This window comes from Scomber scombrus, chromosome 19 (assembly GCF_963691925.1).
Source record: "Scomber scombrus chromosome 19, fScoSco1.1, whole genome shotgun sequence".
NCBI classification, from domain to species: domain Eukaryota; kingdom Metazoa; phylum Chordata; class Actinopteri; order Scombriformes; family Scombridae; genus Scomber; species Scomber scombrus.
Genome location: NC_084988.1, coordinates 19,200,622 through 19,220,774, shown reverse-complemented (window position 1 = coordinate 19,220,774; position 20,153 = coordinate 19,200,622). Strand labels below are relative to the sequence as shown.

Sequence of the window (20,153 nt, the reverse complement as noted above, 5' to 3'; positions counted from 1 at the left end):
TGGGGGCGAATGTTTACAGGTATTGTAAAGTGTCTTGACTGGTGCTATATAAATGCAGTCCATTTACCATCTGTCTGGGGGAAAGGTTTCTCTGTGCTCACTTCAAATCTTTAAATCTCACTTTAAATAAAGAGATTAAAGTGTGCACATACGAGAATTTTTATCACATCATAACTAGATTGGAAGTTAATCCTGCTTCAATATGCAACCTACACAAGTTTGATGTGGAAACTTGAAGCCTCCTTTGCACACACTGAGATTTATCATTTCCATCCAGCAGTTTAACTTTTGAAAGGAACAATAGTATATTCACAGAATCCAGATTTTTGTTAATGAGGGAGAAGAAGTAGATAACATTTAAAGGATTGTTTTTGCAGAAAAACCATATCAGAAATAAATTATTTATATTGTTTATATTCCATACATGTGTGAAGGGGATCTTTACAGTAAGGTATATGGCTCTCAACCTTGGATTGCCTATGTTTTCTATGCAGGCTATCAATTTGAGCTTTTCTTGCATTGATACATTTCAAATCTTTAAAGGGAACTCTCATCACACAGTCCAACCTACCCAACCTCCAACTTGTTTCCCAAGCTTTCAACCACATCCAGCAGACTTCCTCCATGGAGAGTTGCTCAGTTGTCACAGAGAAATGATTGAAAGCTTGAGAAACAAGTAACTTGGCTGTTGTGTTGAGATTTTCTTGTTGTAGCAACTGCTAGAATGAATGTTCAAGATCAACCGCCAGGAAGATTGTTAAAAAAAAAAGGCTGGATAACATGTTTAACAATAAGCTACACTGCCAATATCCATTCAGAGATGACACATATGATGCTAATAGCCATTCACTTCCTGGAATGTAGGTCTGTAACTGATCTTTTGTCATTTCAAAGGGTGACTTGATCAGATTGGTATGGGACAGCAAAACCAGATCTGAGCAGCTAATGAAACACAACCTCACATACGGTAAATCCGACAAATATGTAATAAAACCACACGTTTAAAACAAAAACACAAGTGCCAATAAGAAGTTTATTTCATTTCGGTCAATATTGTTAAAAAAAAAAAAAAAGCCTGACATAGCCTGGATATTTTCTTTGTACAACGTCACTCATGTTGTAATGAAATGATCTTTGAAAAAAAACAACACAAAAAACCTTCCTGCAAAAAATCCGCAGAGAGAAAACCAGGTAAGGCAAACAGGAGATGCTTCAATCTAAAAAATTCTAAATCCAAGCAGGCAAAGAACGGCCTCGGTTTCCTCAAAAATCTGATGACATGTATAAAATTTACACAATGAATTCTGAGCAAAACAAATATGTACAATTCCTTTTTTTAAATCAAATTCGTCTCATAACAAAGTGTCCGGAAAAACATGGCAGACGGGAGAAAACAAAAACAGGTTTTGCTTTGTCTGCACTAAAGCACTTTTGGAGCTACTGTATCGTAACATACATTCACTACATGGAGGATCAATCTATATGCTGACGATGACGTGGACTTCGACCGTTGCTACTCTCCTCGATTTGTTTTGTCATAAATATCTTTAGTGTCGTCTTTACTGGCGCATGAACGCACATTTCAGTCCTTCAATCTGTATTCTATGGAGAAACAGTGTGAGGTTTCTTTTTATTTATGTACTTTACTAGTTTACACAGCCAGAGTCATCCTATCCACAGTGAGATCAGAATAATGTGCCCCTTTTTTTTTTGGTCCGCAGTATGAAATTAAAACTACTGCTACTGTCAGCAAGATGCAAGCGTGGACTTCCTTCATGCTTCACAAGAGAGGAGTCGGCTCACTTTTCTGTGCTACTCAGATTTGGACATTTTCTATGGCAATGTGGTGATTAATTTAAAAAAAAAAAAAAAAGGCCAGCCTGGGCATCTGTACATCCTCAAACAGGTGTGTGAGCTACATATGGATGAATATTTCTTAGAGCTCAGGTTATATTGTTCCTGAGTTGATACTTCTGCAGCCGGTACAGATCATTTCCTACAATTCTACTGAGTTTGAGCTACAAGAGTTTTGCCCCGTTTGAGGCAGTAAAGAAATCAGAGAGTGGACGCCAGGTAGCTTTACCTGCAGTTAACAATTACGCTGACTTACTTTAAACAAGCTCGACATTAAAATAAAGCATCACTCACTTGATATGTCAACCAGTCAGGTTTTGGGTTAGCTTCAGCTTCTACTTACACCTGTCTAATACTTGAGCCAGAAACACTGAAGCTTCAACACTGTTTACAACGCTTCTTAATAAAAGCCAAAAGACAGAAAAAAAACCTGCTTCTCAGTGTTCTTTTCTTTTTTATAGCGATCCTAGAAAGAAGAGCAATTTCAGTATTAAACAGACAAACAGGAAATTAACAACAGCTTGCAACCTTTTCCCCCTGCATACACAGAGAAGGTCAGCTTGAAGGTCACTTATCGGGAGTTTGGCTCCCGACACTGATAAGCACTGATACACGTTGACTGGCTTGCTTCTCCGTTGCCTCTGCATCTCAAAAAACACCTCGCAACATTCATCGGCAAACGAAAGAGAAAGGCGATTAATGCTTGAAAGATGGAACAATAGTGACCTCTGCTGAATCAACTAAAAGAGATCTTCACGTAATCGGACAAGGAGGAGGAAAAAAAAAAAAAAAAAAAGATCGAGGAGGGTTCATGCGCTGGGGGTAGAAGAGAAGGAAAAGATGTCCAGAGTTTTTCTTTCTCGTGAATGAGCACTTCAGTCCCGGTGCTGGGGAGAGGAGGGGTTGGGATTTGTGTGTGAGGGGTAGGTGAAGGGGGGATGTGGGGTGAGGGATGGGAGGAGGATGTCGGGACAGAGGAGCTTATTTGACCAGCCTCTTGGCCACGCCTTCGTAGGCGATCTCGATCTCTTTGTCGCTGGGGCAGGTGTTGGTGAACTCTTCGCGTGTGTAAGCGTTGTTCAGATACTTCCAGATGGCCGTCATCTCTTTGGGGATGTCGAAGCCTCTGTACTTCTTGGCCACCACCTGGAGGAAATCATAAATCATGAGCTGCAGGCTTCAACAACTGGGCTGTGACTTATATTACGAGCTCACCAGTAAAGAAGATTATTTTGTATTAAACCTTTGTGAAACACTGTGGTGCTACTTGTTAAATCCTTGCATTAGATCAGGATTAATCTAATCCAACCAAAACTGCTTCTCATTAAATTACACCTCTTAAGAAGTTAATGACCCTTAACCAATAACAGAATAGTTACTTTCTACTAAAGTAAACAATTAATCATTAAAAAAGGGCCTCAAACTAATTATAAAGCCGGTAAATGGTTATTTTCTTGATTTCACTATGTATATGCAACATTTCAATGTTTCTATTCATTTTAAGGTTTCAGAATGATATTAGCTTCCTTACTGCATTTTTTCATCATGAGCCCTCAAACTATACTCAGTAAACTATACTCAGCACAAAGGGGCAGTGTTTAGTGGCACAAGGCATGGCTGTTGTAGAGCTGAAAAAGCATGACTAGCCCATTGCTTAGTCCAAATTTGACAGTTGATTTTTATTAAGGTCAATTATTTATATGGAAAACGTGCCACAAATTCACTGCAGATTCTGCTTAAAGCTGCTTTTCTTTTCCTTCTGTGGCTGTAAACTGAGTATTTTAGAGTTTTAGATTGTCTGTCGGACAAAACAAGATATGTAAAGACATCAACTTTAGCTGTAGGTAAGTGTGATGGGTAATACAAATTATAAGGACCTAATAATATATAGATGGCAGAATCAATAATGGAAATAATTGTAAGTTGCAGCTGACAATGTTAGTCAGAAAATGTGGCTTATGGGAACAATGGTGTACTTTAGTGAATTTTAAACAAACAAAATCATACACTTTATCATTGGAATACTAATATATAACCAATAACACAAAAAAATGGTAATTTATATCAAGTGTCATATTAAAACAGAAGTCATTAAAATACAACTCTATTAAGTTCCTAAATATATTGTCAAAATGGTTCGCCTTGTTAAGTTAAACCATTTTTTAAATGTGACTCCATACTCACTTTGACTATGTGCAGCTTGGGCAGCAGGTTGCAGTCGGCCAGAGTCATTTCCTCTCCGTCCAAGAACTTGCGGTTGGAAACCTTGACGTCTTCGATGCTGTTGTGGTCGATCTCGTCGGGCAGTGGTGAGCGAAGATACTCATCCAGCTTCTGCAAAGTCTTCAGCAGCCCACGCTCCAGAGCTGCAATGAGTCCAACAAGAAATGTTGTTAAAACATTAAAAACTTTAAGTTTAGTTCTTTATGTTTTCAGTATGAGCAAATAATCTACTTTTTTTTCTCCTTTTCTCCTCACAGTGTTAACTTCTGGAGGTTTCTCTACCAAAGCTGTCATATATTAATCCACCACATGAGGGCAGCATTTCATCAAGAGACGAGCCCTTTGTGTGCATGGATAATTATGAATTCATGAACACAAACTAACACTCTCTACTACAGGAGCTATTTAATACAATAGCCCAGGAACAAATACCATCTTTGGGGAAACCTGTATTGTATTGTAAGATGCACATAATGTCCCCCTCCTCATTTCAATGGATTGCATGTGATTGTACAGGTGTTCTATTTTCTCCTCAGCCTATATTTATTCATCCATCTATAGGTTATTCATAGGCAGTACGTTCTATTGTTGGACAAATATGATATGAATGTAGTTACGTGCACCAGTCAGTAGTTCAACAGTAGACTAGACTACTTTAGAGAGCACTTATCATTGAACCATGAGATACAGCCTCAAACTGTGTTTACACAGCCTTGGCTTTCAGATCCAGCTCACCATGGTTCAATATTTTCCCAGAGTGGAGAACAGCCAACTACAACATGACAGAAACTCTTGGTATTTGGTGAGTATTATAAACATCCTTCCAAAAAATGTTTCACCCAGGATGCAACAGAATCTTTGAGACAATAGATTGCATATTTTTCCACATTATTCCAATAATCTAATCTGTTGTGTTTGTGATAGTGCTTTTCTCTGACAGTGTCTGGGGTGCACAAATCTAGGGACAGGAAGGATGAGATTGTGAGCGCTGGTTAATTTTCAGGACAGCTGCTGTGGTTTTTCCACAGTGCCGTACCAGGTGAGGCAGAGAGCATGAGGACAGGAGGAGGCAGCAGAACAAAAGCTCTGTGTTTCTGAGAGTCAGGTCATAATCGACCAATCAGGGCAGGGCTACCACTGTCGCCTAGCAACCAGAGAAATCTCCCTGCACAATTGGAAGGTCCCTGGATCCCCGATCTTAACCAGCAGACCTTACTCTGCGTTTGTGTGTGTGTGTCAGTGTGTGTGTGTGTGTTTTACAAACAGTACAGGTAACCTACCTTCATTTGCATCTGGTTTTGAGTTCTTGATAAAGGCTGAAAACTTGGCAAAGATGTCCATACCAGCTGTGTTAGACTCAGGGTGTCTTGCACCAAGCTTGATGAACCTGCATACAAGTCACACGCGAAAAAAAACACTTATAAAAACACTTAAATTTAGTATGTATGAATTGCTGCTAGACATATATCCCATTAATTACCAATACACCAACAATTAATTGAATATACTAACAAATCCTTTCTGTGTAACCAAAAAAGGTCTAGAAATGACCATGAACATGTGTATTCTAGTTCATCTTGAGTCAATCCCACATACATTGTTGTGTTGTGGAAAATATTCACTAGACCACCAAATGTGTATTAATCCGCCACTGAAAATAGTCCAGAAAATGCACCATGATGTAAGCCAATGTAATGTACATGTGATGTACACCAATGTAAGTACATACAGTACTCTATTTGTGACATGTATTCAGTAAAAAGGAATGGACTTTCAAGCTGGTGAACTCAGTGAGCATTAAAAAGGACAGCCTAACACATTTTGGGTTTCTGTTCACTGGTTTTGATGACAATACGTAAAATATAGAGTATCATCACTCTTATCCTTAACGGAGTAAAACATTTCTCTACATTTAAATCCAGCTATTACTTCTCCCCTTCATCACATGCTAACAGTGTGTGAAAAAGCCAGCACAGTGTGCTCATGACAGCAGTGTGGTGTGTTCAGAGTTTAGGCGTAGCGAGCTGTTACCACAGAGATGAGAAAGTACTCACTTGGGTGGGCAGAGGACATCCTCAAGGAACTCCTCGATCTTATTGACGTCGGTTTTGACCTCGCCGTTGAAGGTGATGAAGGGTGGGTGCGTGCCTGGGGCCAGATTCTGAAGATCTGCAGGCTTCCTGCAAGACACGGAGTGAGGGGGGATTTAAACAAGAGGCAAGTCAGCAAACTATGCAAATGTTTATTTACTTTTACAGTTTACAGTTGCTGAGCTAACATGATTGTTGTTTGGTTGTAAAAGCTACCTTTAGTTATATATAGTTGGGAGAGAGCTGTGGTTCTGTGATAGCCTGCGTCACTTTAAAAAACACTTCTTCTAGAGCCATCCAGCCCTCCTCTCTCTCTCTTTCTCTCTCACAACTAGACTGTCTCCATGAGTGTGTTTATGTCTCTCTCACTCTATCTCTGTCTGTCTCTCTGCAGCCTTCAAACCAGCACATTTTGTACCAGATGTCTCTGGGCGGCAGATGACACTGATGCACATGAATAAAACTGAGCATGTGTTAAATGATTAGTGTGAATACTTGTGAAACCAACAGAACCCAGACGCTTAAATCCCTTTAGTATCAAACAATATAACAAAGCACTGAGTAATAGCTTGGTGTAAGGCAGCAGACAGTGTGAATCCTTTTGATCTAATGTAACATTCATTTACAGTGAGCTTTTTATTGTGACCATGTTCACAATGGTGGCTGAGTTTTGGGACAAGCCATCTAAGGGCACAAATTAAAAAGAAAAACACATGGGAAATGACCTCAAATCTTTGGCATGCGAAGGGGAAGTGGCACCCTCACCCGATGATGTGAGTGAGGAACGGGTCAGAAGCCGCCTTTCAGATTTTACCGATTTTCATGGCAGACACAAATATTGACACGATAGCCTTGACCCAAGAAAAGATGTAAACTCAGGGAAGATTTCACGAGACATGTGACATTCATTTACTCCCACTTGTCCTTCTATTTAAATACTACAATAAAAAAGAGCCATAAATACAGCAAACACACGCCTTCTTATTCAACACACGGTCCATTTTCTGTTGACTCAAGATTACAGGCAGCATGGAAAAGCCTGAATCAGTCGTCCTTCGAGAAAGAAATAAAACTGCTAAGTAGTCACTCCAAGTTGAACAAAAGGCTTGTTAGAGGAGTGAGGGGTAAACAGACACTGCTAAGTAGACGGACATCCTCCATTGCCTTTTACAGGATATCATGAAGCTCTGTTTTATGTTATGCTGCCTCTGTCGGTGTATGCCAGGGAAATATATGCAAATACACCCCAAATGTATGCACTCATCTCGAATGTGCGGGCATGCGTGAAAACCAAATTCAAACCAAATTACTAGTCAGAAATACATCCTAAAAGAAACAGGAAAGTGGGTTATGTGTAAAAAGAGACAGTTGTCTTTTTGAATTTTGTCAGTGAGCAGTGGTCTACACGTCCCAGAAGAGGAGACAGACCAGCTGCCATGTGGATGAATGGCGCTTTGGAATAAAACATCAGGAGTCCTGCGTCTCTGAGTCAAAAGACACATGATGAAGAAAGACCATAGAAACCAGTAGTCCATGTGAGCGTGGCTGAAAATATCTGGCACTTGCCTGTGCTGGCTTCCATGAGTGGAAAAAAAACATTTAGGGGAGCATTTAGATGAATCATACAGGCAGCAACATCAGTCGGTTTAGTTAAAGAGCTTCTGCTGCTGGAATCCGTATGCGTCCTCATTGCAGCCGGGATGATAAAGGAAAATCGAGGTCGAAATTGCAGAGGATCGTCGTTTTCTGACTTAACTGGCGAAAAATAACATGTTGCCCACCTAAAAAATCTAGACAGGAAGTGAGCGGAGCAGAAGAACCTTAAATAGCCTCTCCAGAGTCCAGTGTGTTTGTTTTTTCTCTGATTTTCTCCAGCCTGGGAAAGGGTCATGGGAAAACCAAATAAGCAGCTGGAGAAGCAGCGAGCTTGTTAGAGGTGGGGTTGAATCAAAGCGTTACAAAGCCGCCTAAAGGCCTGTGAGGAAACGCCCAGGAAAGCAGTAGGTGGCTATCAAAAAGGAGGAGGAAAATTTGGAAGATTTTGTTTGTTATTTAAATGATGGAGTAACCGCTGACAAAAGGACAGAGCGACCGACAGACGGGGGGACAGGGAGCAGGACTCACCTCTTAAGGTCCACTGTGGTGACATTGAAGACGACTCCTTTAAGCCAAAGGATCATGAACAGCCTCTGGGAGAAGGGGCAGTTCCCGATGCTCTCGCCATCACTTCCCGCCTTAAAATAAAAGACACACACATAGCCAGTTAGAAAAAGAGTATCAGCAATGTTTTTATTACTTAAAATCAGCTTCCTAAGTAAAGGAGACATTAAGCTAAAGAGGGGGACTTCCCACGGAGTCATTACTGCAAAAAACAAGAAATAAAAAAATCTGCATCAGGTTTCGATCATAATTGAGGGAGAAACTGGGAAAAAAAGGCCCCAATAATCTTGATAGAGATCACATCTTTGTTGCACAACCTTATGGCCCGGGGCATTTTCACTGCTCTCACCCACAGCGAGGGTCCGCTTCAGACAACGGCTCTTTCACACACATTACAGGACTGCCTTCGAAATACTCTAGGAGGAGGGTAAGAGTAGAGGGCCGACCCCCCTCCTCTTAAACGCTCCGGCACACTTCCCCTCCATTAATCTGTAGGACTGCTGTTTAAGTGGTAAGAGGAAACTTCTGAGGTGATTAAGATGAACCTCTTTAGGTTGACTGCACAATCACAAGACTGAGCGGCGGCAGCAGAGGCGGCGATGGGATCAATGAACGTGGCGCACGCCCTTTAAATTAATAACAAATGCTCATCTTTCGGCACCAGAAGCACAACAAAAACATGTTTTTTTGGACAACACACTCTCATCACCCCCACAATGGAAGTGGTCTGTGCCACACTCTCAGCAGTAAACAGAGCAGCTCTGGGAGGGTGCCGCAAACTGTCAGAGATATCTCCTCCCCTTCCTAACAACCATCCATCCCTTTGTCCATTTGCCCTCCCTCTTCTCTCTCCAAACCTCTAAATGATCCCTTCGCTTTGTGTGAGGAGGGTGCAGCAGAGGACAAATGCGGTTTGGAGTCTAAATCAGAGGGCAGAATTAACATTTCATTTGATTAACTGAGTTTTGCACGCTATCTTAATTAAATCTGCTGTGCTGAGAGGCGCGCAGTTGTGTCCCCCTGCAAGACATCCCATTTAATGTCAATTAAAGCAAAATTGAGAGCCTAATTGTTCTCATTAACTCCTTTTTATTCATAGAGCTTTGCCTGAATGTCATTTTGATTTTCCTTCTTAAATATTTGAAAGCAGCAGTGCATCGCAACCTTAACAAAAAAAAAACAAAAACAAAAAAAATCACACACTTTGTGCGGTTTGTGAAGCTGCTTAAATGCATGTTAAGGAATGCCATTCTCCAGGCGAGGCGAGGTGAGGCCAAAAAATCCCAGAATGGAGCGTATTCATCTATTCACAAGGACGAAGCACAGAGGTCATTCAAGTATCTTGTGCTGTGGAATGCACCTCTTCATTCAGCGTGATACTGTAGCAGGGCCCTCTGAGAAACAGCTGAATACCGTCTCGTTTTTTTTGTCCGCCTCTTGTGTCGCTCCTCATTCACCGCAGCTTTCCTGCTCGCCTCTGCGTCAGCCCCCCCCCCGACCCTTTTCACTCTTTCTGGCAGCTGCTGGGGGAGGCGAAATGTAAGGCGTGTCTGCATGTGCGATGCAAACGGACACTGCAAATCAGGGTGTTTTCATATATGCTGCTTAAGTTGCTGACAGATTTGCAAAGAGAAGCAGGAATAATAAAAGAGGAAGAGGTTGAGTTGAACAGCTGGATGCTCATTGAGATGCAACATTGAGTAAAAATAAGATTAGAATCAGTTTTAACTTGGAAAAAAAAACACTGCTGCATTGAAATATTTGGGTGTCAGGGATGCAGGTTCTAAAATGTCCTCAATAGAGAACTTTGTCTGGTCTGTCCAGCAGCTCCATGCTGGTGTGGACAGGCTGGCTGCTGTTGTCTTCAATGTGACGCCCAGTGGGATGGCCATGTTTGATTTGCCTGCTGGCTTCCATTGTACCACCACTGTCCTCTCTCTGAATTCAATATCCGACGAAGCTTGGATTACATCACTGCCTTTGTTGGGCAAATGAAAGTCCCCTTTCCATCTTACATGATTAAATTCCAAAATAAAGCTCTGGTGTGTGAAGTCCTGGGGGGGTATCATAGTTCATAGCCGTCACTGGACTGGCATTAGCTGCTCCTTAAAGAGTTGATTACTCCATTTTCCACCCACAGCGCTACACCTACAGAGAACCATTCAGTTCTTGGATCAAGGGGTGGCAAATGCAGCGTGGCGACTGTTCCCATGGCGATGGCCAGACACATATGACATTGAAAGCAGAGCACACAGTGTGGAGAGGGATTACCAATTCACAGGTAAACCGTCTCAAGTGAGCTCTCTTTTTGAAGGGATAAAAAAATGCAAAACCGCACAACGCAGTGTGATTTGTAATTCAAAAAAAGAGAGAAGGATTTTACTGTATTTCAGCACAGCGAGCCACTTTCAAGCTGAGTTCATTTAAGATCTGAGCCTCGAGTGGCCAAAAAAGAAGGCCACAGCAGCTGAGAAAGACATTTCACACTCCTCTTTCTCTCTCTCTTTCTCTCGGCCTGCTCTCGGAGTCGTGGCAGGGCGCCTACCCTCTGGAGTCTGCAGCACAGCAGACTGCAGCTCTCTGCCAAAAGACACTGATAGCAGGGATCTGATGCATACAGAGAGACATTATAGGAAATAGGGAGGAAATGAGGGATTGTAGGTAGCGCTAACCGATGTGAGAGGGAGAGAAAGCCGTAATAGATGCTTTAAGCGGGAGGAAGAAAAAGATAGCCAGCTTTAAGAGGCTGCGTTCTGTTTGGCACGCTGCTCTTTTCTTCCTCCTCCTCCTCCCCCCTCTATCCTTCTCCCCTTGTGCTGGGCCCCTCTGTGGAGTCGGAGGGGGTGGGGGGGACTATTCCAGAAATGTCTTGTTACTCCCGCCGAAGAGGGCGCTTTGTTTAGTTTAAGTGATGATGCTGGTGGAGCTGCATTTCCTCTGCCCGTTACATATAAACTGCTGCGCTGTTAAAAGAAGGGCCGACCTACAAACTGTCACTGTGTGGACTCAAGACAGTAAAATAATTGTGCTAAATAACATTTAAAAGTAGCACCTGAATCATTAATTAGCTTGGAGGGTGATCTCAGTGAAACCATGAATCATATTTGAAGCCTGTGTGACCCAAAACAAAAAAAAAAGACTCCAAACATTGTCCTCCTCCACCACTACTAATGCTTTCTCCAGTGCCAGTATTATAGTTTGACATTCAGAAAAAAAGCTTCTGGACAAACTTCTATACAGCAACAACAAAAAGCACTTTTGCACTTTTTTGTTTGTAGAGTTTCAGGCACGTCACTGGTTAGTAAAGAGGGGGGAAAAAACAAAAAAAAACACTCCAATAAAAAACACCCGAGCAAGGCACTGAAATTATTTTTCAGAACAAGCCCTTACAAGGCAAAAGGCACACCGGCTGAGAAAGATGCACATTTTCCAAGAAGTAAACCAGCCATTCTGTTCCAAATATAACACTAAACAGTTGCCCGGTGTGTGTATAAGCTTTCTAGTTTTGCCTTGTGTGTCGAAAATGACTCGCACCTCGCACACCCATCTTGTACGGACAATGTGAAGCTGCTATAGTAACGTCTGGGACACTGAACAGCTGACTCTGGGAAGATGGACCCGAGAGTCAACACATGCTTGTTTATTTAATGCCAAACACGCACAGCTGCCCGTTGGAGGGTGTGAGTCATGCAGAAGTCGGATGTTATCTAGGAGTTGGTTGTCCAGGACATCGCGGCCCTGCAGCAGTACAATGAGACCTCAGCGAGGGGGGCGGTGAGGGGGGGAAAGGACAGTCATGTCTTTGAAAACAGTCTTTTCTGAAACACTGGTGAGGTCATACCTAAATATCACTTCCTCTCTGACTTTACTCATGTGCCTCTGACTAACACATCTCAGTGCTAAGGAGGATGATGCTAGGTCTTAATTAATTAGCCGTGTACCCACTAGATGCTGTTAGCACTATAACAGGTCTTCACAAGTCTGGTCCTGTAACATTTTATGAGCATCCAGCTGTTCCAGCTTAAGTTTCTTATCATCACATCATCATCATCATCTAAAACAGAATTTTTTTTCCCGAGACTGATGATGAGAGATCACAGTTACATCAGCCAAGCAGTCAGAGACAATGGGTCCTGTTCAGGCTGGGCACAGCCCTCACAGTATGTGCTCACAGCCTAATTTTAGTAACATGGCGGCCTGTGCCTTCACCCTCCCCGACACACTTCATATTCTAAAATTGGGTGGGTTGCTCAGCGAGTTCAAGCCACTCTTTGACCGAATAAGGAACTGACGATGCAACGGGCTCCGCAGCTTTCCTCCTCCTCCTCCTCCTCCTCCTGCTGCTGCTGCTGCTGCTCTGACACACAGCAGGAATGTCCGTTGGAGAGAGTGGGCAGCCATGGTAACGTCATGGCAACGCCTCTCCCCATTTGCTGGACAAGTAAGCGGGGCTGGGCTGAGGTTAAGGACTGTGACAGGGCTGTAGCACTTGGACTCAAAGCTGGATGTTTCACACAGGGTTAGTCAGCTTTCTGCTATCTTAGCTGACTGCTACATTGAAGCAGGTTGAGTGGGATAATAAGTTATGTTTATGACCCATAAACCCTTTATCATACATGCTACTCCTAACATATTAGAGATCAGGGTTGATTACAGTGCAGATACCAAGACAGAGGTTAAAGAGTTTTAAAACTGTCCATGTGAATAGACAGGAAAGGTTTTTTAAAAGTCAGGAAGACTCCTTTTAGATTCAAACTTCATATATATGTTCAGCATTTGCATCAGTAAATAGCAACCTGGCTGAAGATGAGTTGTCTGAGTAGAGCTGGACATTTTTCAACATTACATGTTATCTCAGTGTTGGGACTGTTGCCTAGGCGATATGTTTTTCAGTACTTTAGTTGAAGCTAGGGTTTGAACTAGCTATTTTCATTATTGAGTAATTATTTTCCCTCTTAATCATTAAGTCTATGAAAATTTACAAAGTGATGAATAAATGTTCATCTCAGTTAGTCTAAGGTAATTTCTTCAAGTTTTTTTTTTCTGTCTTTACCAACAAAGTATTTAGTCTCAATAAGCAGCCCCCATATCTGAATGACTGGATCTGGGCTGGGTGTGTACTTGCAGCCTTGTCTCTAAGCCTGACCACAGTCAGGGAGATAAGTGTACACAGGAGTCAGATATTGCTGTAGCATGGAAACGCATCACATCCTTGGTGTGGCTCTGACTCAGGCTGACATCACTCAATGGAAACCTCAAGACTTCCAGTCAGACACAGGCTTAGTGTGCTGGAGAACATGAGAACGTCAGCTTCAGTGGAAAGTTGGGAGGCCGGAGCCTAAAAGAGGGTTACTGCATAACCGTGCAACAGCCATGATGTAAGCTAAGTCAATAATGTTAGAACCGCTGTATTTCGTCTCAGCGTAAAGTAGATAAGACAACAGTTCGGTTTTCTAGAGGCACGAGAAGAGCGTTTGGGGATGAGTAATACAGCCCTGAAATTACGGAAAAACAAACAGACAGCCATGTGGGAGATGAACAAATAATGGTCCTCGCTCTGACTGTTGTTTCAAGCGTCCAACACAAACAACCAGCTGCATACTGAAGCTCCGACCCTCCACCCACTTACACACACTCATAGACCCCAGACTGGTGACTAGGGAAGACTCATGCAATCACACTTACACACCCCCAGACACTGAACCCATACTTCCTTTTTTCCTCCACATCTTCCTGGGAAATGACAAAGAAAACTGGCCACTGAAACCCATCTAAATTACAACAACTTTTCACTGTTGGTCGTAATCAGTTTGAACCGAAATGAAGCTTTTAGCAATTTTTTCAGATCAAATGTTTTAATCAGTTTGATAGTAAGCCCAATACCAGACCTGCAATACCGAATTTTACCTCTAGGTATCAGCTGCTCCCAAGTGGAACATAGTGAGAGCTGCAAAGAGAGCTGTGTAGAGTGTATTGAGAGGGGACTATTAACTGCGTACCTTTCTTACTAACAGTTACATACCTAACAGTTATAACCCACAACTAAATCTCTCTAATATGGCAAAACACCATGGTACACTGCTGTAGAGCTAGCTAGCTAGCCAGGTAGCTTAACCGCTAGTTTACAGCTGGGAAGGGCTCTGTTGCTACAGTATATTAAAAAAAAGAGAGATGGACCAATCAGCATAGCGGAGCCAGCTGTCTCACAAGTTAGGATAGTGATAGGTGGTTCATACAATCACTTGCCAAGTATTTTTTGAAAGTGCCTGCCGTTTTCCAAACAGTTTCCATGGATAACTTCTCAGATGGTTCTGTGTATCAAACCATCAATGCGGTTATGGGTCAGGTTATAGTTGAGGTGGCTCTGGAAAGGCTAAAACCAGGCTGGATGGATATTGTAATCAGGGTAGACATGTCTATACAGATCTGCGATCAATTCGTCCATGTGCTAGCCCTACATCAGCGAAGGTTGTCAGAACCTCTCATGAAGGCTAACATAAACATAAAAATCAGTTGGTCCATATAAAATCAAACCAGTTTAAGCTTGTACACCGGACCGGACGGGCAAAACCAGAAACTGACCCAACCCTAATCTAGACAGCTGTGAACCACCCTTTGGCACCTACACAACACCAGCATTCCGTTACCACACAGGCCAGATACACATGCACCATGGCCACACAAACACCGGCCTCATCAGTAATTCCAAGCAGACACAGCGTCTCTCTGGTGGTACCAGTCTGGGACACTCTGCCTTGCTTTTCACGTCATAAAAAACTCAAACATGCAAAGCACTTGAGGACCAACTCACGAACAGGCCTTCGAGTTTGCATGGGTGTAGACTGTATGGATCATATTACAGCACGTACTAAAGTAACCAATCAAACTAAATGACAAATATTTTATTAGAAACTGTTGTATTTGAAAAGAGACACAATATCAATACAGAATATGATTAAGGTAAATTCCTGTTTTTAAATCAACCTTTATCATAGCCTTCACTGTTGAGCCATTGATGGGATGACAACATTACCAAGAGGAGCGCTCCATTTGCTTTCCTCTGCCTAGAAATGGTATGTGGGACACTTGATGTTCAACAATGATGAGATGATGAGTCAAGAAGCGGCCTGTCATCCTATCCTCCACGTTCAGGTACCACACTTGGGGTTACAAACACTTCAGCAGGCTCTGCTATGAAGACCACGGCATGTGAAACACAAGCTGACTGGATCAGGTTGAGACTGATTGAGTTACATGTGCAGCGAGGGAGGCAGATTGTCCTCATTTAAGGAGTCAAAAAACACACCTCTGCTGACACTGAAGGTGAGGTAGAGGCTCATTTTCCCTCTGTACTCTACCCTCTGCAATCTGTATAGCCGTATTAGTTAACTAGTAAAAACACACCAATGTATACACTGGCATTTGTCTACGTGGGGATCAAACCCTCAAAGTCTCAGATCTATGTTGTTCTAGGCTGGCCGCACTTCCTGTCATTGAGCTCACAGGAGAAATGCCTCATTAGCCATTGGCTTCCTGGTTGGCAAACACAAATGAGACAAGCTTTTCCTCTTTCTAATATACTGAAGTAAGCTTTTCCTCCTCTAGATATGTTGGCACAACATAATTTCACACAGGACATATTTAGTCACATATTCAGTCGCAATGATTTGGCCGATACGTTCCTGACGAGTACTTGAAATGGACATCTGAATTGGTGTAATAACACATTGCCAGGTCGATTAGGCCGGTGTCCAGAGAGCCAGTCAACCAGACAGCTACACTGAAGAATCAGTGACAGGCCAGGTGCTGCAAAAGCAAAAATCGCAATGCAGAAACAACAACACTCTACAACAGTAACAAGCCATTAATCTTTGTCCCCTAGCTCATGATGCTGACTGCAGCATTGCTATGGTGCTTGGGAAAAATAAACTGCTCTATTGATTTTTCTATTTAAAAAAAGAAAAGAAAAAGCAGCACTCAATTACCTAGAATACCACCCAAGGGGGAGACTAATTTTAAGATGAAAGGAACATACAAACAATAAGGCTTTTTCTTCCTTTCTTTCTTTCTCTAAAGGCAGATTTCATGTTTGGTGTTGCCAGATTACTCCCACAAAAAGGTTCAATCAATTACACACTAGTAAAAATGATATACTATACAAGTCATACTTGACCCTGCTATGTAATTTCATTTAACTGCATTGACTGGAGCACAATAACTGCTGAAAAAGGTCATTGTGCTTCCATAAAACATTACATCACAAGGCATTAAAGCCTGGTTGTCACATGTTGATAGCACAATACGAGATCAGCAGCTTTTCTCGAGGCCTCTTCAATGAACCTGAAACAACAGTGTCATCATGTCTTGGATTTACACGTTTCAAAGCACATTTTCTCATGTTTACAGGGAAAGAAAATGACAAATCCGAGTTAGTCCAGCAAACTTGGACCGACGTCGTTCATCCCTACAGAAGTGCGCCTTTGTTGGTACCTCTTCGGTTTGTTTGTGGCCTTCCATCTCCATGGTTCCCATGGGACTGTCGTGAAGGGCATACACACAAACACAGACAGGCCTTATGCCACCCAGACATAAAAGCACTTCTCCAAGATGTTTGCTGGCTCTGCTGTCATTGCTGGCAGGAGTGCGGAGGCAGCGAGAGGAGGCTTTGCGAGCGGTAGTCCGACCTTGGCACGCTAGCAGCCACGAGACACACGCAAGGGGAGATAAAGCCTGTCTGTTTCTCTTGACTCATCTATATTCTATACACCTTCATACAGTCAGGTCATACACTGGTGGAGAATTACTCTCTAGATGTGCCTGAATTAAAGCTGTGGACAAAAATTACTGAAAACATAAGCAAAACTGTAATGATTTCATGAGAATGAAGCACTTTAACTACAATGAATCTCCTCTAACACAAGCTTCAGCTCAGCCTGATTCAATAAGGTAGAGCTGGAATCAATAGAAAAAGGGATGGACGCACTGACCATTTCATACTTTTCCTAAACACATCACCCAGTTCTAACAAGCAGAGTAGACGTGCACAGATGCTGGGAAATCACAGTAAATTACTACTGTGTGTGCATAACGATATGTAATGAGGTCAAAGGACGATCCTCCCTCTTACAAAGTCATTATATCATTTGCAACTGAGAGGTAATAAAAACAGGACAACCATGAGTTTCGCCTCCACACCCTTCAAAGATGAGCACAATGTAAAGTGTTCCCATAGCGATGAAACAACTGTTGCTATAAACACTGCAGGTGGACTTCAAGTTTGCAGGATCATCAAAATATCTTCTAAAGAACAGGAGTGGAAGTCAGCTACTTTTGTAAGTGTTAGCAGTGCTGTGTCAGGTCAGTTTATACGAACACAGTAAAAACGCACGTCCTCTAATTGAATTAGTCAGCTTTGATATGTGGCAGTGTCCTAACAGATCGGACACTGGAGTGTGTGTGGAGGGTACACACAGTTTGTTATCAGCTGTTCCCAGAGGCCATGCTCGCGGCGGTGCGTCTATGGCAACCTGCGCGCCTGCCATTGTCTCCCATGACTGTGTTTAATGTACCACAGTAAGAACAACAGCATCAATAATAGACATGGACATGTCAGACGCTGGACCAGACGATAGGGATGAAAGGCCATCTCACAGACACACTGGGAGAGAGAAAACACACAATGGAAGAAACTTCTGCACACTACAAGCTGCACAGTCCAATGAGGGAGGGGCTGAGAGGGAAGAGTTGGCCACATGTGTAAACCTTCCAGGCCCGGGGATGATGTAACCTCTCCTGTAGGCTGTGAGAGGTAGCTAAGAGAAATGTTCTGGCCCCTACTTAGGCGCCTGCTTCTCAGCCTATCAATGCCTTGCCACTCACCACTCCAACAAAAGGCTCCTCTTTAAAAAGAGTCAACAGGAACAATACAAGTAGGACAGAGTTTTTATATGGGAAACTCATAGGAGGTCACCCTAATTCGCAACTTAAACGTAAACGTAGCAAACTTTAAGGTCTTTTAAAAGCCCCTGATGACAGAATGACACACTCCATGGCAGTGAAGGGTACAAATGTGTGATAGAAATTGAGTAACCCATGTATGGGATAACTGCAGATAAACACAGCAAATTATCTTATTTGAAGTGTTTACAAATGCTTTTCAGTGCTTAGAGTGTCCACCATCACCACCATAATAAAGCATTTGTTGTTCTGGTCAGAAACATCCCACTCTCAGTCAATTCAGGACGCCATGTACCCCCTCCCCACTGCCCCAGTCCCTTGTGTCCAAGCCCCACACACCAGTCCCCCTCCCCTTTTTTTGTTCCTCTCCCATTTTCCCGCCTTGGAGAGCAACAGGCTGAAGAAAGGAAAACAGCCTTCACAAACCTCCAACATCACCATCATCATGGTTGTGGTCATGGATGCATGAACAGTTTTGGGGGAAGTTGTGGAGATAATATAACATGAAAATAGAATTATATGTAAAAAGAGGAGCATCCATCAGGCTTTGTGATACATCACCATATAAAAACGTGATGAACTGTGCTGAAAAGCAAGATTAACAGACATTAAACAGCAACTGTCAAGACCATCAATTACAGATGCAGGCTGCATACATTTCTCTTTCATACTCCTGTCTTATGAAACAATAAATAAATGTAGGGGAAAAACAACACAACAGCATCACCAAACTTGATGACAAGGTGACCCAAACACCAAACTTAAAGTCAATTTGACTCATGCTTTGGGTCAGCATCCATCATGGCTGGATAGAAATACTTTCAGCACTTCAAACACACTCCCATCACTCTGTTTTTCTATATATAGTGTATCAATTAACTTACAAGCGTAACAATGCAATTACAGCAATAAAGTTACTCAATATAAAGTGTTGAATCTGCTGTTACGGATCACAAGTGCTGATTTTTTGTTAACAAATGAGCGGCCAGTGCCAGTGTTCAGCATGGCAGACTCGTCTTTTCCCCCGACGAGAGGAAAACTGCGCCCGCCCTGCCTGTGACACTGCACCGGGTTATGGATATGAAACTAGTGGCAAAATTAAACTTAATAGGTCTGGAAATGTTGTTCTTCAAGCTTGTATTACATTTAAAAAGCACCGAGGTTTAAATACTACAGCTAGCTTTAGTGGGTCTAACTATATTACTCCTCCTTTGTGGAAATAGCTAACATTATTGTTAACGTTACTTTGCTTTTATCAAGGCAGAAATAAAGCGTGTATCATCACAGTGCTAATTAATTACAGTAGGTTTATAATTAAGTGTGGTTAAAATGATACAACTTGTCTCATGCGACTGGTCTTACCTTCACAAACAGCTCGATAACGGGCTCGTTATCCGCCTTTACTCCGTTCTGCGGTACCGACAGCGACATTGTGACTGCTACTTTTTGAAGTTTTTTCTAACAAAGATTAGTTTTTTTCTTCTCTCGCTACCACGCCCGACACCACCCCACCTTTTCCCACACTGAAGCCCCACTAGGCGCCTTTTCTCCCCCAAGGAGAGCCCGGTGCTGGAAGCAAAGAAAATTCTGTTTAAGCAAAGCGGTGTCCGCCAGATAAGGTTGGGGTTTTTTTTGCTGTTGTTTTTTTATTTAATCGGTGCTATATAAGTTCAAAGCTAGCTGAGCTACAAAGACATCGTTGGACCGCGAGGCTGTGGTGCTGCTGGTTGAGGAGCGATGATGAGGACTGGTGGGAAGAAGCAACGGGAATATATTTAAAGCCGTGATGTCATCCGCAGTGCAAACATACAAAAATGTGGGAGGGTTTGAAAAGGGGAGTCCGTTGTTGGGAGGAGCAGGAGGAGGCTG

General features: G+C 42.5%; 1 protein-coding gene across 1 annotated transcript; it reads right to left on the bottom strand.

The window, feature by feature from the left end:
* Positions 1–1,013: 1,013 nt before the first annotated feature.
* Positions 1,014–20,015, bottom strand: clic4 (chloride intracellular channel 4). The gene is made up of 6 exons (XM_062440696.1): positions 19,647–20,015; positions 8,292–8,401; positions 6,132–6,257; positions 5,358–5,464; positions 4,039–4,220; positions 1,014–3,000 (listed from the first exon to the last, which is right to left on the bottom strand). The coding sequence occupies exons 1-6, from the start codon at positions 19,713–19,715 to the stop codon at positions 2,836–2,838; spliced, it is 759 nt and encodes a 252-aa protein (XP_062296680.1). The 5' UTR covers positions 19,716–20,015; the 3' UTR covers positions 1,014–2,835.
* Between the last annotated feature and the right edge of the window lie 138 nt (positions 20,016–20,153).